Source organism: Etheostoma cragini, chromosome 5, assembly GCF_013103735.1.
Source record: "Etheostoma cragini isolate CJK2018 chromosome 5, CSU_Ecrag_1.0, whole genome shotgun sequence".
Classification (NCBI taxonomy): domain Eukaryota; kingdom Metazoa; phylum Chordata; class Actinopteri; order Perciformes; family Percidae; genus Etheostoma; species Etheostoma cragini.
In genome coordinates, this window is record NC_048411.1 from 18,165,228 (window position 1) to 18,185,091 (window position 19,864).

The 19,864-nt window shown below is 40.2% G+C and overlaps 1 protein-coding gene across 25 annotated transcripts in view; it reads right to left on the reverse strand.

Moving 5' to 3' along the window:
• The window catches only part of rimbp2 (RIMS binding protein 2), a 91,435-nt gene that overhangs the window by 27,502 nt on the left and 44,069 nt on the right, over positions 1-19,864 (reverse strand). For 22 of the 25 annotated variants that reach the window (XR_004656551.1, XM_034871017.1, XM_034871015.1 and 19 more), the window contains 4 exons: positions 15,055-15,138; positions 7,539-7,628; positions 3,608-3,730; positions 2,092-2,196 (listed from right to left, as the gene is read on the reverse strand). Coding sequence is in view for 24 of the 25 variants with exons in the window: in XM_034871017.1 (XP_034726908.1) it covers positions 2,092-2,196; positions 3,608-3,730; positions 7,539-7,628; positions 15,055-15,138 (402 nt within the window). In the remaining variant the exon portion in view is untranslated. Of the gene's footprint in view, positions 1-2,091; positions 2,197-3,607; positions 3,731-7,538; positions 7,629-8,526; positions 8,549-15,054; positions 15,139-19,864 lie in introns of those variants that run through there. The other 3 variants (XM_034871020.1, XM_034871018.1, XM_034871030.1) reach the window with 2 other exon arrangements.

Sequence of the window (19,864 nt, forward strand, 5' to 3'; positions counted from 1 at the left end):
GCCAGATTTTTTTTTTTCTTATTTTGTTTTTCCCCGATATAGAACATTTGGTATCACTTTACTTGGTATTTACATAAGAGTGACTGACATGAACATATGACACATGAACCCTAAGCCTAATCCTAACCATACCATAACTTGTCAAGACAAAACAAAATGACAATTACTGCAAGAAGCGTTATGTCATAAATGTTTATGACTTGCTAATAATGTTTATGACACGTTCATGACAGTGTCATGTCACTCTTATGTAGATACCTTCAAATAAAGTGAAACTGAACATTTTCTAGTAAGGCTCCTCCTCCAGTTATAGCACCATGTATAACAAAAAAACTGTCTCTTAAGTTGCATTGAAATAAATAGTTGACACATCGTTAGTCATATTCTGATACCTGATGACTGTCTGTGGTATACAAAAACAAGTTGTCCATTTATGGGGGGGGGGGGGGGGGGGGGGGGGGGGGGGGGGGGGGGCTATGTGTCAGTGTATTTCTTGGCTCTAAATAGTGACTCATAAAACTGAGAACTGTCTCACTTAAGCATAGGCCAACAGGACTCTTCACAGCACACCTGACAACCTAATGGCTCTTTCTTAACCTGAAAGAAAGTGATGTGACAGTTGAAAGAGAACTTGGAACAGAAAGAGAGAAAGAGAAAGTGGACAATTCCTTTTCAGTGCAACTCCTTCCTGAATCATCTACATCCAGAAATCTGCTATTCACCAGGAATACAGGCTGTTCAAGAGCCCCCACTAGGAAAGAACAGCCTGGCCACTGGTCCTCAGGTAATTGGAGTTTGAGAACCCTTGTCATCTATCTAAACCGCAGATATCCCACACTCCGATATATGCTACAATATATTGCAAAGCAGAAGTGTGATCCTGGCTATTACTTAAAAGATTATTTTTTGGGTATTTTCGGCCTTTATTTATAGGAGAAGGAGAAAACATAAAGTGGGGGGGTTACATGGGCAACAAAGGGCCACAGGCTGGAGTCGAACCTGTGGCTGCTGCAACAATTAAACCTCTGTATATGGGTGCACATTCTACCAGGTGAGCTACCCAGGCGCCTCTTGCTATTATTTATATATCTATCTATATTTAATCTGCCAGGGTTTATGTTTGAATGGCTGTTACTTCTAAGAAAAATGGCCTGGACTGAGGCTCTGTGCAAACAAACATAATAGTGAACACAATTTAAATTAAGGAGGCTAGTGCATTCAAAAGGAATGAGGCTGGTGTATTATAGAAGCATTGAACTGTATAGAATCATAGCATAATGCATGCCATTTTTCTTATGAGAACTAGAAACATCTGTTTAGAAAAACTGTGTTCCACATGAATATGAGAGCATCTGTGGACTTTTATAAATCTACTTTGCAGGCAATTAATTTAGAAGAATGCAGAGAGCAGCCAGTGTCTGAAGGAAGATAAGGCAGTAATGAGCCTCTGTTAATGAAAGGGAAAAAAAGCTGAGAACTCTGCCTGTGAAAGGCTGACTGTGAAGTTAGAGCAACACTGCAGCAACAGCAACACTGGGATTACATACACACTGTTTCGAGAGAAGGCATTGGTGACGATTCCTATCACACTATCAGCAATCTCCGCCATTGCTGGGCTTGCATTGGCATTACGGTCAGCTCCAGTGCACAGAGGAGGAAGCCCGATCATCAAATGGCCCGGGCGAGCATTTATGTTTAAGCAAGCCTATAAAAAGTGTCATATTTACTTTGGGTTTTCAAGAATTGATTTGCTTGCTTGTAACAAACAAAGAGCAGTGCTCTTGAAACGTTGAGCACTCAGGGTTTGGAGAGGGATAAGACAGCTGAAGGATGGGGTTAAGAGGATGCTCCAGGAGCGCTCTAATAGTGCCAGTGATGAAAATGTTGAGTTGTGAGTGCTACAGCCTATAGAGATCTCTTTCGTTTGCTCTGCTCTGTTTATTACATCCATGAGTAGACTTTCACCTTTGTTAAACTGTACCGGTGCTCGTAAAAAAGCACTTTTGACTCATGATGCGGGCCCAGGCTGAGCAAAAAAGAAAGCCCAAACCTGGTGGTGCTGTGAGTGTAGAGTAACCTGAGCTCCCTTACCTTCTGAAGAACTTCAATCTCCTGCTGCTTGGCATTGAGTACAGCCAAGGCCTGCTCATGCTCCAACTCTAGCTGCTGCCTCCGCTCTGCAGCCTCGCGCATATGCTGTCCGCAGGGGGTGCAGGGGTTGAGAGCCGGGAGTGAGGATTGGGAGGGATGAGGGGAGGGAGGAAGGGGGGAAGGAGCATAGAGAGGGCTGCTGTTAGTGGAACTAAAACCCAACGGCACTGAGCCAACACAAAATGCATCTCCAGTCTTCTACTCCACACTCAGAGACAACACAGGTGTTAACATGTGCACACACATTACACATACAGAGGCTGGTAATTAACAGTGTACTGACCTTTAAACCCTTAAAAAACACGAAAGACATAAACTATGCCACAGCAAATGCCATGTGAGAACAGTTTATGTCAAATGATCTGCGGGAGAGATCAGATCAAATTGTGCACGAAAGGTACTCATGGATGAGGACTAGAGATGCTTTGCTGTGTAAACAAAAAAAGAAACTAACATCAATCCACAGTCAGGTTTGCTGCCCCCTTTAGGTAACACAATACCTGTTCGAAGTCTGGTTACTGGTACTGTTTGAAAAGCTGTCCTCAGCGATGTTGTCTTTGCATGATCAATACAGGGTTTTACGTTACATGAAAAGGGTGAGCAAACTCCGTAGCGTGCTCACGTATCTGTGGTCATCCATAAGAACAAAAGAAGCCATACAATACAAGGGACTGAATGCTAGGCTCTTCATAACACAATATGCCTGTGTCATCCAGTCACATCACTGCTCCCACTATAGGTGGACACTTTCAGGTGAAAAAGCAAATGACTTTTCCATGCCAGTAAGAATCTAAGATAGGTAATGTCATCAAATGTGTAGGTGACATTATCATCATGAAGGGTGACCAAGTTTCTCTGTCTCCTCTTTCTCCCCCTCCCGTCATCATAAAGCCAAACTCTTTGTCCTGCCTCATGCAAAAATAACATTCCACAGTGCTGTGGTCGTAGCCAGGTGACCATTCGTACGCCTGGCAAGCAGCCCACGGATAAAAGGGGGAGATAAGCACAGCCACTGAGGTGGACAGAAAGCATTCAGAATGGGATTGAATAGGACTGCTCCCTAACAGATGGACATATCAGTGATACCTTATAAATCTAGCAGGGGGAGAAGGGACAGGGAAGATGGGAAGGGGCGGGTCAAGGAGGGTAGGACTGCATGAAAGGGCGGAATAGGAAAGGAAAGAGGGGCAGTGTGCTCCAAGCTTCTACTCTTTCACAGCTCCTGGTCAGACCTCCCAACACGACACTGGAAGGCAACAGACATGTCAGGGACATTAGACAGTAAAGCGGAAGATACCCAGATGGAGGCAGTGTAGCACAGGTAGGAGAAAGGGTACTGGCAAAGGGTTAGGCTCCATAAAAACACCTGAATTAGGATCCCGGGATAGGCGGACTACTAGAACTAGAAAGGCACACAGTACTGAGATACTGTACTGTGCGCTCAAGGCTTCCTCACCTTGAGCACCTGCTCTAGGTTCTCCAGTTTGCCTTGGAGCTGGTTCCTCTCCCACAGGGCTAAATCTCTCTCCTGCGTCACAGCACCAAGGGTCTCTTTGAGCTGGGCATACTCAAACTTCACCTGTGCAGACAGAACAAGCAATGAGCAAGAAGACTGAGTTTAAGAGTGCAGCAGCTCTACAGTTTATCTATTCATATGGAGTAAAACCAGTCAAAAATCATGGCATCCTATTTAGTTTTTACACTGACCTCAACTGATTTTCAGCCTCTCTTAGAATACTGGCTGTTTCTTGTATTTCTTTGCATATACGAGTGTGATAATTCTCTTTCTCCCCTAAAAAAAGGTTAACCATTGTGGTTTCCTGGTCTAGATATGTTTCCTGCCCCCTAAAGTTTAATGAGTCTCCAACCTCTTTGTTAGAAAAGGGTCATATATAGTATAGTGTTTGCCCTACGAACGTGAGGAAAATAGGGATAGAAAATGATATTGTGTCTACTTACTCTTCTACTTACTCTTCATAATAAGTTGTTATTTTTTTTGGTACAGCTTAAGTGCAGGTGTCCTGACTTTTTCTAAATGGCGAAATTAAAATTAGCCTGTGGAGTTTAATTTTAAATAGCAAAGGGTTGTTTACAGTCAGACTCATCACCATTGGCTATTGGTCTGATAACAGTTTAGTCTCTGGGAGCAACTGCCAATAATTCAGGTGCCGAGACTTCCTCTTCCATGTGCAATTTAATTGTTTACAGCCTGAGTCAAAACATTTTGTAGGTGTTTTAAGTCCAGGCATCATTTTGGCTAATCTCTATAAACAGATTTCCATAGGACTGCTAGTAGATTGGTTCTGAGATGGCCTTTCGGCCAATGTGTTCTACCTCGTTTGTGCCCCACACAGACGTTTCACCTGCATAGAACCAAAGCCCTCTAAAATGTGATTGGTCAATACTACTCGGACTATAAAAGAGTATAACAGTGTATTATAATATATGAAAACTGTTTGCATCCATGTTAATTATTTGCAGTCTGTTTCTTCCCTGCATTTGGCTGTTGCATTAGCACTTTATTTGGCACACTACTGCCACCTGACAGTCAGCACAACAGTGTGAAACCATTAACAGGAATCCCGCACCACCTGAATGTATGTGCGTAGGCCTGACCCATCAAGCCATTGTAACTAGTTGTCAAAAATACCACAGGGTACCTTCATGGGTGGCTCATAAACTGTCCACCATTACCCAACTATACTGTGTTTCAAGAGCTTTAGATTAAATACATCATTGCAGACTATAACAACTGTGTAATAACTACATGGTGGTGGTATGCAGATGCCAATGTAGCAAAATGACACATTTGCCAATGAGCAAATTTCCCCTGATTCACACTACAGAACTAAAGATGGAGGACAGCGTTTTAAAGAGTCATCATCTTACAAAAATAACCACTTGTTAGGTTGGGATTTTACAATTGATATAAGCCGCTGTCATTCATTATTTAATAGCTGTTATTTTAAATTAAATAATACAGCTAGATCAACCAGTGACAATGGTATTCAAGCTCTTGAAGCAGCAGTGGCTCAATTAAAGGTTTGCCACCTGTTTCCTTTATTCTAGGGTGAACAAAATGTCAGGAAATGTCAGTAACACCATTCAGTGTGATCCCAATTCAAAAACACTACAAAGCCTCCCAACTGACTACAGAGTTGAATCTTTTTGTCTTTTTTTTTTTGTCTTTTCAGTGTCTTTTTTCTAATTCAATTGTACAGCTGTTTCTATTTTTCTGGTTGTCACTGTTGATTTGAAGCACTATGCTGTAATAAAAAAATGGTTTAATGCCAGCTGAAACATTTGTAGCATTTAAAAACAGGCAGAAATGTGATGGGGGCAAATGTGGGAGCTGGCTGGTTTTGCTGATAAAAGCATTTAAATATTCTAATAATGCAAGAAAAACACAATTCACTGACTTCCATGGCTGTAGACTAAAACATTAATACATTATACACTCTTCATTGTTAACCAAGCACTAAGGATTCAATTGACTGAAGTAATTGCACATTATATTAACACTGTACATCAATTCAACACCAATAAGGTTTGTACTGCAATTATGAACAGCGTATGAAAAATGCAAATATTCCTATTAATAGTAGTAACTGGTCTCCCACGGGACGGATGTATTGTCACTTAAGAGGCAGTATTTTTCAATCAGCTTTTTAGAGGCCCCTTATCAGCCGCAAGATGACTTTCCTGTAGCCATAATGTGGCAAGGCCCCTTCCTCAGAGCAGCCATGAATGACTAATGATTCCTTGAGGAGGGCGTTTCAACAAACACCAGCAAAGCAAAACACAAACAGAAACCAGTGAGTCTGCCTCTGAACCGCCCACCACTACACAGCAAAAACTATCCGCATGGATTGAAGCGACTGTCAGACCTAATGTAGACAGATCGAATGGAACTATATTGGATTCAGCAGAAGCAGGTCAACAGTCTATTATGGGTAAAGGGAGTTGCCTTTGTAGACCCTCCTAGTTCATTCAGACAGGATAGGGATCAGAACACCAGGGTGTAAGCGAGGGCTAATATCCGCACTGCCCTGCAGAGTGCTGCTCTCATATCCGTGAGTGTGATAACAGTTCAGGATAGCTGCTCCAAGAGCCACCCATGTCTTGATAAGACATTAATAACCAGCATCCCACCCTTCTTCAACCCAACAACAACTACCTGCCAATCAGCTCCTTCAGGAAATTGCCTTACTGTCCACAGAGAGAGGCCTGGTGCCTTTTTTTTGTCAATCTTCTTTGTGTTATCAGCTCTAAATGCCTTTGAGGTCTTGGGGCTAAAAGGAAGGTTGAGGGTGTTTTCATAGAACTGGAGGTTTGCTGCTTTCATTTATATGCTTAAAATCGGAAAAACAGCTGCATCTATCCAGCATCCTATTGTAGGTGTAGTTTTGGCTAAGTAACAGTGTGACCCAGAAAGTCATCTCACAGAGTGTTAATGTAAAGACAAATGAGGCTGTGGCCTATGAAGAAACAAGACAGAGTCTAATGCCATGTATAGCAGCTCTGTGAGGCTGTGCTTAGGAACTGCACTGCTTTGTGCAAAATACTAATGTAAGCATCCTAACATGCCTAAAATGACAATGCTAACATGCTGATGTTTACCAGGTAATGGTCACCATCTTAGTTTGAGAGTTAGCATGCTAACATTTGCTAATAAGCACATAACACAGAGTACAGCTGAGGATGATGGGAGGATCATTAGTGTTGCAAGTATTATAAGTTAAGGGATCAGAAAAGATACTACAATTCATCTTGAGGGGAACATGAACAACTGTAGCACATTTCAATGCAATCCATCCAATAGTCGTCGGCACATGTCATTCAAAACCACTTCTGGGAACGACGAATGTCTGTACCAATATGTACGAACACTCATCCAATAGTTGTCTACATACATGGAGACAGACAGACAGACAGACAGACAGATAGATAGATAGATAGATAGATAGATAGATAGATAGATAGATAGATAGATAGATAGATAGATAGATAGATAGATTCATAGATAGATAGATACATAGATAGATAGATAGATAAATATTTCACTAAAAAACTAAACATGTTAACCTCATGGTGGCATAACAGGGAATTCCAAAGTCACTAGGATTCATCTTCTGGCGACAATCAATGTCAATCCATCCAATAGATGATAAAAGAGGATATTTCTGACTGGACAAAAGTGGTTGGCCGACCGCCAACAGACAGACAGACGGACGGACACTGACATCCAAAAATCCACGACGCCAGCAAAAATCATGTTTTACTGTAGGTGTGCTCACAAGACAGTGATACGCTTATAATCATTACAAATGTAAATGAATGAGATGTATACAGTATAAAGCCAAAACCAAGGGCTTTTCCCCTCTTACCTTTTCATACTCAGATGTCTTGTGGCTATTGTTGAACAACTGGAGGTTCAAATGTTTGTTCTCCTGGAGGAAATCTTCAAGCTCATTCTCCTAGGCGAAAGAGGCAGAAAGAAAACAGTGTTTAGAACCCCAGAAAGTCACAATGATTAAACCAGAGCACAGCACTCTAAGCCAGGGTGTTGTTAGCGATAGTCCATGCATTATTCATCTTGAGGTTCTCTACGTTCTAGAAGCTGCCATTTTAGCCACTACAGTGAAACAATAATAATAGTGTCATAATAATAGCTTTTATGTCAGTGCCTTAAACATACTCGAATAGATGTAAAAAGAAACCAAGAAAATGTTCTTCTTCACCGCTCTCTGTGAGTGGATGTAAATTAAACATGCATTTTCTGATACCCTCCTAAGCACACACACACACACACACACACACATACACACACACACACACACACACACACACACACACACACCGCCTCTTCTCCCCACTCACTTTCAAAGCGTGTTGAGCTGAGGGTAAAAAAAAAACCTTCAGTGCAGAGAAAGAAAACTTAATTACATTCAATCAACAGTCATGAGGCGTGCCGTGTATGCAATTTATAGTGTCAACTGGAGAGTTCTCTGAGATGTGCAATTCACTGTGGCTACAGCAGCATGTAGGCCAAGTGTTGTGCTTGTCAGGAGCAGAAAAAAACCAACTGGCTCATGCATGATACGTTTACTGTAAAAACAGTGCTTCTTAATGGCTAGTCTGCTCCTTTCCCCTTCCAGTATGTTTAACCTATGAAGGATGTTTCAGAAGCAAATTGAGACAGGAGTTACCATTACAAAACAAACATGCATGCAAGTGTCATTTGCTTTAGTGATGTTCATAAAGCATTGTAAAACATCTGCGCGGTCTGGTAAATGTACACCAAAAACAATTTTGACACGTCACAGTAGGAGAATCACAGGCGTAAATTAATAAAACAAATGACGGCTGTATTACATTTCTCTGCTTCAGTTTCAGGGTCCTGATATCAAGCATGCTGGCTCACTGTCACACTGTCACTGGGAATACAACAGAGCCATCGTTAATGTTATTAACATCACCTGTGCTTTTCCTACTGTGACAAGTCCAAATGTCGGCTGTGATAAAAGCCTACTGTTCGTGATAACTCAGATGCCCATTTAGACTTGTTGATGATTGATTGCTGACTGCTACCAGGTGGTGTATGTATATGTTGAGTATATTAGGCTGTATCTGATACCAGACCTAGTGAGGTCAAAATGTACAGCAATGATGTAAGCTCAATATACAGTTATCCTTTTTCTACAGAATTATAAGGTATGATAACTCAATTTCAAAAAGAACATTGCATATACAGCAGATAATGCATCGTTAAATTGGTATATGTTCGGACATTGCTATTAGTTCTTCATGATAATGAAAGACTATAAATAGCACTGTGAATTGGAGAAATCTATCAACATCAATTCAGCACAAAAAGCACAGAGGATTTGGCATATTTTTCATGGGTGCAACCCTCATCCTCAGCTCTGCTGCTCATCCCACAAACGCATGTTCCTTACAAATGAGACACCATTTGAAAGAGAACTAAACAGACTTTCCAACGGTACAAGATTTATTGCCAACAAGCATTGTTACCACAGAGAAATAATCTACCAAACACAAATGTTTGGTAGATACATTTTTGTGCTAATTTTTAATTTACTAATGCATATCCTATGCTGTAATTTTAGGAGTGTTATAGCTATTTCTACGCAGGCCTGTGCACAAATTACACGTATAAATGAAGGAACTGTTTTATTTGTAATGGATGGATTATTTTGGGGGATTGTGAAAAACATGCATCAAATCATGTATCATTATGCAGTATAGCTATAACCCACATACTGCATTTTCCTGCTACACTACAATGACTACAAACTGCTTTTACTACTCACTGCTTCTAGAAATAGTAATATTAATAATCATGGACATGTACTGTGTGTACACAAATACAGTGTATATCCTGTACATAGAACACCATTGAGAACAAACACTGTCAAGGACAAGCAGTGAGCAGTAAGTAAACAACAGCCTGAAGACAGCACCAAAGTCACATCTGAGATCTGCTGCTTTTCCATTCATTTAAATTCTGTCACGTTCCCGAAAAATGATTGGCATTTGAAACTACATCAATTGTGTCCAGTCAATTTTAATGCTTCCCGTACAAGCATTAGATTGCATTGGCATTCCTATTCATGCATTGATCCATCAATTGGGAGCTAATGTGGGCTGGCTAAGCCTCCAGGTGTTCATTCTGAAGGACAAACAGCTACTGAAAAAAACAAACAGAGAGCTCACATTTTACTGTATGCACGCTGATTAACACAGTGGACTGAGATACTGAAATTAAAGCTTGTTGTTGATTTAAGCATTTCAACGTAGACTGGCGTGCTCATTTAAAAGCCTTTTTGAAAATGAGAAGCAACAGCACAGCACACACATAGTGATGCAAACCAAATTGTCTTGAATACAGACAATCAGCTGGTTCTTTGTCCTGTATTGTTGACGCGTTAACGCTTTAAAGAGATCAGTATACGTCATAATCCCTTGACAAGACACATTTTTTATAGAGAGTGTGTGAGCCTAGTGATGAAGAGAATCCCATGCAGAATACATCATGGCCTATATTGAGCTGCCTCCAACATTATTCAGCTGAGGTTTTCTGCTGAGCTGTGATTTGCCATTTGAGATTTGCTTCGAATAAGAACACCAATGTACACATAAAATGTACTACACTGCATAAATACTTTTTGATTAATTATTTTTTGTAATGCTTTAAGAACTGGCTAATATATATATATATATATATATATATATATATATATATATATATATATATATATATATATTTGCAATGATACAAAAAAACAATATAGTGTAGTAAGCAAACAGACAAAAGAACACAACAAATACATTTATATATAATAATATTGTGTGGATTTAAACAGGGAATTCTTTTAGATGTGTTCTATTCATTCTTGACAAGCCAGGATATAGTTTCATCAATAATGCACTATGGAACAATAGCATTAGGCCTGAGGCAGAGTACCTGAGTCGCTTCTATGTTTGAAAGCAGTGCAGAGGCAGTCGCATGTCCTGTCCAGACATGATCTGATTCAGCCTGGTGTGCCAAAGCTGTGTGTTTAATTTTGACATGCCTGACCGATGAATCAACTCTGCCATTTAACACAGGAGCAAAGCAAACATTCCACCCACTTACTCTCTGCTCTGTAGACTCTGTGTAAACACTTGTTCAGTATAGACGACATCCAATATCACTATTGTACTAATAATCAGCTACACCTTTTCAGCCAGACTCTTAACGTATTTCTTTATCCTCACCATCTGCTCTGAACCCTGCCCTCCTGACTACTGGCTGCTTGTTACAATGATAACATTAAAATAGGAATATTATAAGGTATAAAACTTTTATTATTGGACGACTGGCAAGATTCCAAAAATGTAATTGTGTATGTACAGTTGAAATGTACTGACTTAGCTGCACAGTGTAGTGTAACAGTAAAGGTGAATGTTTCCAGGTCCTCTGCATACTTTTGCTCCCTATAAAAGAGTGTATAAAGAGTGTTTTTGTGCCTAAGTGACTAATTGGAACAACAATTTTTGAAAATGGTCCAGTGTTCTAACTAAGCCTTGCCTACAGAGAAGTATTTCTGAAATCTTGCAGTGGTGACTTGACATCCACATTGTTGAAATCATCTAAATATTTACTTATTTGATTAGGACAATGCACATTAATGAATATTTCTGTAAATGCTCCACTGTTAGCCAATTGGCTACTTTTCAACTGTAGGCCTAACTAAGATGCATGTCTTTTTACAGGACAATTCAGGAGAGAAGGAACAGAGAGAGGAGAGACGAGAAGCTGAGGAGGAAGAAACAGAGAGAGGAGAGACCGAGAGAGGAGAAGCTGAGCGGTTATGGAAGGCTTGTTTAATGTAGACGCGCTGACAGTTTTGTTATCATTACCTAGAATTCCTCAAAGGAGCGGCAGAAACTACGCACTATAGCTTTAAGCTTTCTTTAAAATAGTGTCAGAATCTCATCCCTTCTCATTCTCGTGAACCAAATCCTGTGCCTTGTCTCGTAAGTGGTATGTCTCGTCACACCCCTAATTTGTAGGAATGCATTTTTTTTTTTACCTGGAATTTTTCTCCATGTGAAACAAAACCGTAGCAAGGGGGAAACGCTCCTTGTGTACAGACTGCAAGTGGACGTACATTAACTGTGCATAATTGCTCCGTAGGATTAAATTGCAACCCGTTTTGCGGCTGCATGCTGCATCCCTCTTGCTCAATACTGGACCAATTTGAAAAAATGTTTTCCACATTAGTCACATGGAAAAATAGGATCCTGGTAAAAAAATACAGAAGATCCCCTTTAAGCCTGACACATCATGGTACATAAACATACAAACATAAACAAGAAACACACAGTAAAATACCATCTCAAAGATCTGATTTACTGTAATATGTAAAATGCAACCACAAAAATCTTGACATTGATTTCTGTTTTTTTGCTTTTGCACATAAAATGCATGCCATGTGTACAAGCAACAAGAACTGCCAATTCTGCCTTTGGCAGAAGGTGTTTGTGCTTACAAACAGCTCATAAAGAAAGGTCAGCAAACCTAACAAAGGCAGACATTTCACATTCCATTCCTTGGACTTGTTAAGTCTGCTGTCTGCCTCGGAGTTAATCTTCAATTAGCACTGATACATATTCCGGCAACGCTAACACAGGTAACTGTCGCCATGGTAACAGGCATTAAATGCTAGCGGAGGTATTATTTCTCTGATGGTCTTTAGCTATATCCTCGATACCCAGGAAGGTTGGGGTTCCAGATAGCTATGCCAGTGTTTGCTGTCAGACACTCAGTTATAATATATACACGACAGCTGAACTCACCATGAAGAGACATGGCATTAACGGCAGCTGGAATATCAAAGTCTTGAAAAATGAACGTATGTATATACCTGTATATGCTGTCAGTGTCAATGTAAATAGACTGTTAGAAATCTACTAGCAGAGGAGCTGCAACTGAGTCCCTAACAGCAGCACCTAATTCTGTATGTGCACTCTTTACTTTACCCTGAGAAGGAGGAAAAACAGAGGACAGACAGAGAGGCAAGCCAGTTAAGACCAAACAGGGAGTGACATTACTGTCAACTCGCCATCCCCTCACAGTGTTCATTGGCCTTGTCTGTGTTTGTGTCTCTGTTCCCGGAGCTCAGTGCAGAGGGAGATAAGAGCTGTGCTGCAGTCTGTGGAGACCAGTCTGCCATTTCTGCACGCTATTTGGGGACAGTTTGTCCTTTGGGTAGCTTCCCCCCAGACTCAGCAGGCAGACAATGGTTGAGGAGGGAAGTGCTGCTATGGGCTGGGAACGTGGGTAGCAAAGGAAACAGTCCTAATGGAGTGTTTATTTGGGGCAGGAAGCCACACACAAAGACAGCTCATCTAAAGACGAGGGCTTGGGGGCATGAGGGGAATTAATTAAAATAGTCTCGGACCAAACCTGGCCATTTAAATTACTGCTGAATCTCTCCAGCTCCTGCCTTTCATAGGAAAAGTCTCGCTCCAGGCCATCTGCTCTACTCTGCGCCTACTGATGCTTCTACAGGTTACACAAATGTATCAGTCGTATGTAGTGCTCTAAACATCCCAACTCACGAAGCAGCTCTTATGTCAGTCATACAACTCCCTGTGTTTCCCAAACCGTCGGCTAACAAATGTCTACACTTACACATCCTCTAAAATTCTAGTGAATGTTACTGACATTAAACTCAACATTTTGCTGCAGAGCCCATGGGGACCCCAATTTGACAAAGACTACTGGAACATCATAGCAGTAAGATGTAATTCTCTCTCAGAATAAACTAAACAGAAGATGAGCAAGGCTCTCCATCTTGGTATAACCAAATAAATCGTGAGTGTAGTTATTCTGCTTAGCGGGGCTTGGTTAACTGTAATGGTAAAACCCCTCCGACCAGAACCACTTAATCTTTATTTGTGATTTACAACTCTGATGTCCTTCTGCTGTGAGGGACTGATATAGAGTTTTATTTGAGGTACAGTACTACTCCCTACTAAAATAAACACAACATAGCAGCGGTAATAACTGCCACTGCTGGTCAATGGTTACTTCAGAAAACATAGCATTTAACCTGGCTCCAACTGAAAATCCTCCACTCCTCAGCACCACCAAAACAAGAAAAGTTGAATGCACACAGTTATATTTGACCTGTATACATTGCATCATTTCAGGCAAACCATACTCTTCGTAACACAAACGCCAGCACAGCCACAGTGTTTAACCACCCAATTGGTCTTCAGGACTTCACTTCAGTCCATCATAAACTCTGCAAATGATGAAATCATAATTTCAACTTGTTGCAGCTATTCATACTTTGGCCATGCATCATTAAAACCAGTTTCCAATCTTCTTCTTTTCTTCATTGATGTATCTTTTATGGGGCATTACTGCAGCCCTCTGTGGTTAGAAAAACTCAACAGGGTACCTAGCAGCATGCTAGTTGGTCAGTGTACAGTTCAGATAATTAACATCACATCAACATGTGAAGTGACATGACTAACCACTGGGCCATTCATGACATTAAAAGAAACTTAATTGTAATATTGATTTGGAAGTTGAGCATATGAGCAATCCTGAGCAAAGAAGATTAACATAAATTTAAATTTAAATAATGCATAGCTAAAACTTCCAGATAACACATGTAAAAAAGAAGCGTTTTTGTTTTGTTTTCTTCTCTCAGCAGGTTCCCTCCACCCAACCTTGTTTTTTTCCTTCTCTTTGCCTTTTGTCCTTAGTCAACATGACACTGCATCGGAAAGGATGACATTTCTGGGGCACTGTGAGAAAATGTCCTTCAAAAGGCACCATATGAAAATGCAAGACTTGTGTAACATATCTCTGACCTTTTACAGTGGTCACCATTACTGGAAAAATACACAGGGTGCTGTGCACTGCTCAATACCTAAATAACAGCCGGGTTGTAAAGAGCTCCATAAGCTTATGTGTATACAAAAGAAATATACCAATAAATGCACAGGCTAAGGATAGTACTGATGTACACTGCGGTATCCTTATACATCATATTACTATACACTGTTTAATTCTGTTTATGTATGATCACACACTGCAAACACTTACTGCTGCAAACAGTATCTCTCATTCTCAAATGTATTCCCCATGCAAACAAAACCAAACCCACAGAACCTGCAACTTGCAGTAAACCGCCTCCATTTTTTCAATTTCAGTCATCATCGCCTGAGAACTAAGCTATCATTACATTAGCCCCGCCACTCTTTTTCTCAAGGGACATTTGTATGTGATGATAGCAGGCAAGGTTCTCAGGTACAAATCAATTTTAGCCTCTGTTCTCCTATCGCTCAGAGGCCAGGGTATATTTTTGGAGCACTTACCAAAGTCTGACATGTTTGGTTCTTTTTCTTCACCTCTGCTTCAAGTGCTTCACACTCCTTTCTTCTGGTGCTGATCTCAGTCTCCTGGGGAGGGAAAAAAACAATCTGAGGACAGCTGCTATGGTTTGTCGGGAACAAAAGCTTCCTGAAAGAACTCAGTGAAACTAGGAAGGGAACGAGGAAGGGAGCAAGGGCATTTCATTATTCAGCTGTATTTAGGTGTGTGAGTGTATGTGTGTGCAATCATGTGTATATGTACTGTATGTGTGTGTGCAACAGAGAGTCATTTTCAGAGATTATCTAATAGATATTACAAAAGGTTTTTGTTTTCAGTAAACAGGTGGTTGGAGTGATTCTGAGTTTCAAGTGTTGATGACGTAGAGCGTGGTCCTCTAGGAATGATTTGTTGAAAAGTATCAAACCAAAATCTGATTAAAAGCCTTAACTTAATTTATGTTTGTTTATAGTGGTATTTATTTATCTCAAACAATAAACAATGTTGCAAGACAAAACAAGAACATCCAAAACCACAAAGTAAAACACAAATAATCAGAATTTTACCAAAAATAAAAATAAAAATATAAAAAGGATCAGTTTGAAGAGGAGCAGGTGGAAGCAAATAGCTTATTTGGTCCTGCCCATATTTCACAAAATCATTTTACAACAAAGCAAGAAGATATGCAAATACAGCATACAGTTTGTCAGGTCTTACAATAATTAACAACAATATCTTTGCATTACAATTCTTTCATATGTTTTGGTCTGTTCTTTTCTGTACTGATCAAGTAATGTTTTTTTTAATCTATTTTTGAACTTAATGATATTATGGCTCTGTTTGATGTCATTGTTCAGTCCATTCCATAAGGTTTTGGCTTGTTATATTGTAGTAAACAAAGACAAAGTCTACAGCATGGCTGGCCCTTCTGTGAGGTTGTACTCAGGTTCATAAGTGCTAAAACTAAAACATGAGCATGCTAACATACTCACGATGCTAACTGGCAGATGTTTAGCAAAAACATTTTTAAATCAAATCGAATTTCTTGAGCAAATAACAACATCTGCAACTACAGGTTTCCATGACCTTAGCATTTAGCTGCATTTAGCAGGGTATGTGAGAACACTGGAGTAGCGTGCCTGGAGCAGATGACCATATATAGAAAACCGTCCCGGTATGACGTCATACCGAGCCAACAGTAGAAAAAAAATGAGCATTCAGAACAGTGTGAAATCTGAGGTACTTCTTTGCTCACAGGGATTTCTTTTATATATGTTTACCTATGCTGAACTTTGTCCACATTTAATATGAACATTCGGCATCGTAACTTAGAGATGACGGATAATACGGAAAAGCATAATAGGTCTCCTTTAATTAATTAAGCTGCAAAGAATGATATTTAAGTAACATTATTCAATAATTATGTGCTTCAAATATTTTTAGGGTCTTTGTTGCTTTTCTATTTTTCAGCTTGATTAGACAATTATAATAGAGCTTAATATCCATCAGAAATAGGGTACAGTTTGGTTTTTAATGGTCCGTATCGAGTCTGAAGCCTTTCGTCACAGCAGCCATGTCTACCTGTCTACACAGCAGCAAAAGCACAGGTGTTGCTAATGACATTAACGACAGCTCTTTTCCATGTTACAAGAAAACTCCACAGAGCACCGTTGACTACGCCCTGCGCCTTTTCTGCTGTAACATGTCAAAAAGCATACCCTCTTAAAAGGTCTATTCTGTCTCTCATGTGAATTAGATATAGCAGTATGTTTTATTACAGTATATCTGGACATACACAGTATACTAACGCCTGTTATGGCTCCATCAAGGAGCCATTCAACTAAGGGGCCAACTCAATAATTCATTGTGATGAATGATGTGATAAAAAAGATAAAAATCCCCCCAAAATTAAGCTAAAACACTTTTTTTTCATGGTTTATACACTTTTTTAGTTGTTGAGTCTATTTCCTTTCCCCCCAAAAGAGGTCACTTACTTGTCATAGCAGGGAAAGCACAGGTGTAACTAATAACATTAACAATGGCTCTGTTCCAGTAAGCCAGCATTTGCACTAGCAGAGCCCTGTCCCTGATACTTCTGAATTGAAGGAAAGCAGTCTTAACGTTATTAATTACACTTATGCTTATTCTGCTATGCTTATTATATTAGACTTAGACCGACTTTACTGTCTTTCAAGTTCACATTCACATTTACAGTTGAGCGAGATTTTGTTGCAAGGCTTCGAAAAAGGAAAAAAAACAGAAGACGAGTAAAAAGAGAAACAGTATAAATATAGTTACGTGCAATATAAAAAAATATATTATTATTGTTATTATTATTATTATTATTATTACTATATAATTATTATAAAACAATTATGACTAGTGAAAATATCAATTAATATTGTAAATTTAAAGTTACATAAATGCAAATAGGGTTCACAGTGTCCATGTAAAGCGACCAGTGTCGTATGTGTGGGAGGGGGGGATTATTGGGAGTTCAGAAGTCTTATGACTTGGGGGATGAAGCTTTTTTGGAACCTGGTTGTTCTGCATTTGAAGCTGCTGAACCTTTTGCTAGAGGGCAGCAGGGAGAACAGTCCATGGTTGGTGTGGGGGGGGGTCCCTAGTGATTGACTGAGCCCTGGTCAGGCAGCGTCTGTGAGCAGTTTCATGGATGGAAGGAAGGGCTGTCCCAATAATTTTCTCCGCTGTCCTCACCACTCTCTCTACACGTTTCCAGTCTGCGTCGGTGCGGGCCCCAGACCAGACAGAGATGCAGCTCTGTTTATGTTTAAATGTTTATGCACATGTGCTACTGTAAGTATATTCTGTCTCCCATGTAACTGAATATGAATAAACTGAAACTAAAATATTTAAATATGTTTGCACATGTACTGGAGATTGCATTCTGTCACATAAGGTTCAACCAGTGCCTACTGTAGCTGACACCTAATATTCCCTCCTGAGGTTTTTAAATGCCTGTTATGTAACCATCAAGCAGCTGTTTAACTGGGCTGACAGCTGAATGCTGCGTTAGCTAGAATTACAATGAAAAGAAGTTGAGCTATCTTCACAATGTGTGATTAGAGCCAAAACATTACTCAAGTCTGCCACAGTTTCTAAGGAGGATGACTTGTTAGTCTATCAGCTTTCTTCAGAGAATTCATCACCACTGGCTTCTCAGTATGAGCACAAGGGTGACAGCTAGAAATGGGATATCCTCTTCAAGCTGATTGGGTGTTCTGCCCTGCTCTGGAGATGCCACATCTTTCTGTCACTCCACTCTAATCAGAAAGTTAAATTTCTGGCAAGCTCGGATGCATTCATTAGTCAAGGGTATACATATTTAACCAGAAAATACGCACATTCTTTATGGGCATTCATTTGCAATGCATAGCCAACTATTGCACTGCTCTAACAGTACAAAATAGATCAAAGTGTTACATCACCCTCCAGTTCCTGTGTTTATCAGCAGACTGAGCTCTCCATCAGTGTATGAGAAACAGTCTTGCTATGGATTGGAGTGAAAGTGCAGCTGGATGTTCCAAGATTAGCGTATAGAATTAAACAGGATTTCATCTGTGTCAGTGTGTGCTACTACTACCATACACACACACACACACACACACACACACTCTGGTAGCATGGCACCACGTGTCCTTCAGCGAGACTAAAATAAGCCCCAGAGAAGGCACCAGAAGCACACATCGTACAATGGTACAATACTTATGTTAATATGTTGCATGTGAGAATGCACAAATGTGCACTTCATCACAGAAAACGCTCACAGCTTGGTTTGACTTTGAATATATAATGGAATCTGTTGAAATGGAAGACATCAGCATGAACCGCGAGTGCTGATAATATTCAATTAGACAGTGAACGATAAGGTCAGAAAGCAGGACAAACGGAAGAAGGAGCTTTGAAAAAGCTTTGACCCTTTTGAGATCAGTAACCTTGTGGTGTCTCACCCCAGGCAAGGGACAGTGGGTATGATTCAATCTTTGACCCCTTATCTGTTGAAGCTGGTCAAACAGTGATCCTGTATGTTAGCATGCGCTCTAGTATTTCCAGCCTTTTGAGGACCAAAACCCTTACATGGACAGTACGGAGGATGATGTCCTCTGAAGTGGGGTTGTCATGATTAAATACCTAATTCGAATGAAGTGTTCAGCTGGATCTATAGTTTTGGTTTTAGAATTAAAATGATGTTCAATGTTTTAGTTTTTGTTAAATAAAAACTGCTTTATGTTTGGGTTTTGTATAAAGTTAGGGTAAGAGTGAGGGTTAAAAATGACATAAATGGGGCAGCCTCTAGCTCCCCCAGTAAGAGCGTTAGCCCCATGATGGCTAAGTCCTGCAGCGGGCCGGCTTCAAATCCAACCTGCGGCCCTTTGCTGTATGTCATCCTCTATCTCTCTCCCCCTTTCATATCTATCCACTGTCACTAAAATAGAGGGAAAAAGGCCCCCCCCCCCAAAAAAAAAAAAAATGACATACATAAAACAGGAATGTGGAGGAATGTGGTGGAGTCCCGCCTCCACGTGAAATAAATAGTTGTTCTGTTCGACTGAAAATATGCCTGATCGGGAGGGGGGCCAGTTGTGTCTGCCAGAGAAAATGAAACAAAAGCACGGCAGATTTGAATGGTTCCAAGCTAGTTTGTAACTGTAGATTATATGGGATTTCTAACACCTAAAACTTCACAGTTTTTACCTACAGTATACAGTCAACAGAAGCACACACACAAGATGAATGAAATTTTGAAAGGAGTAAAAAAGATCTGTTCAAAAAAAAAACATATAAGTATAATAT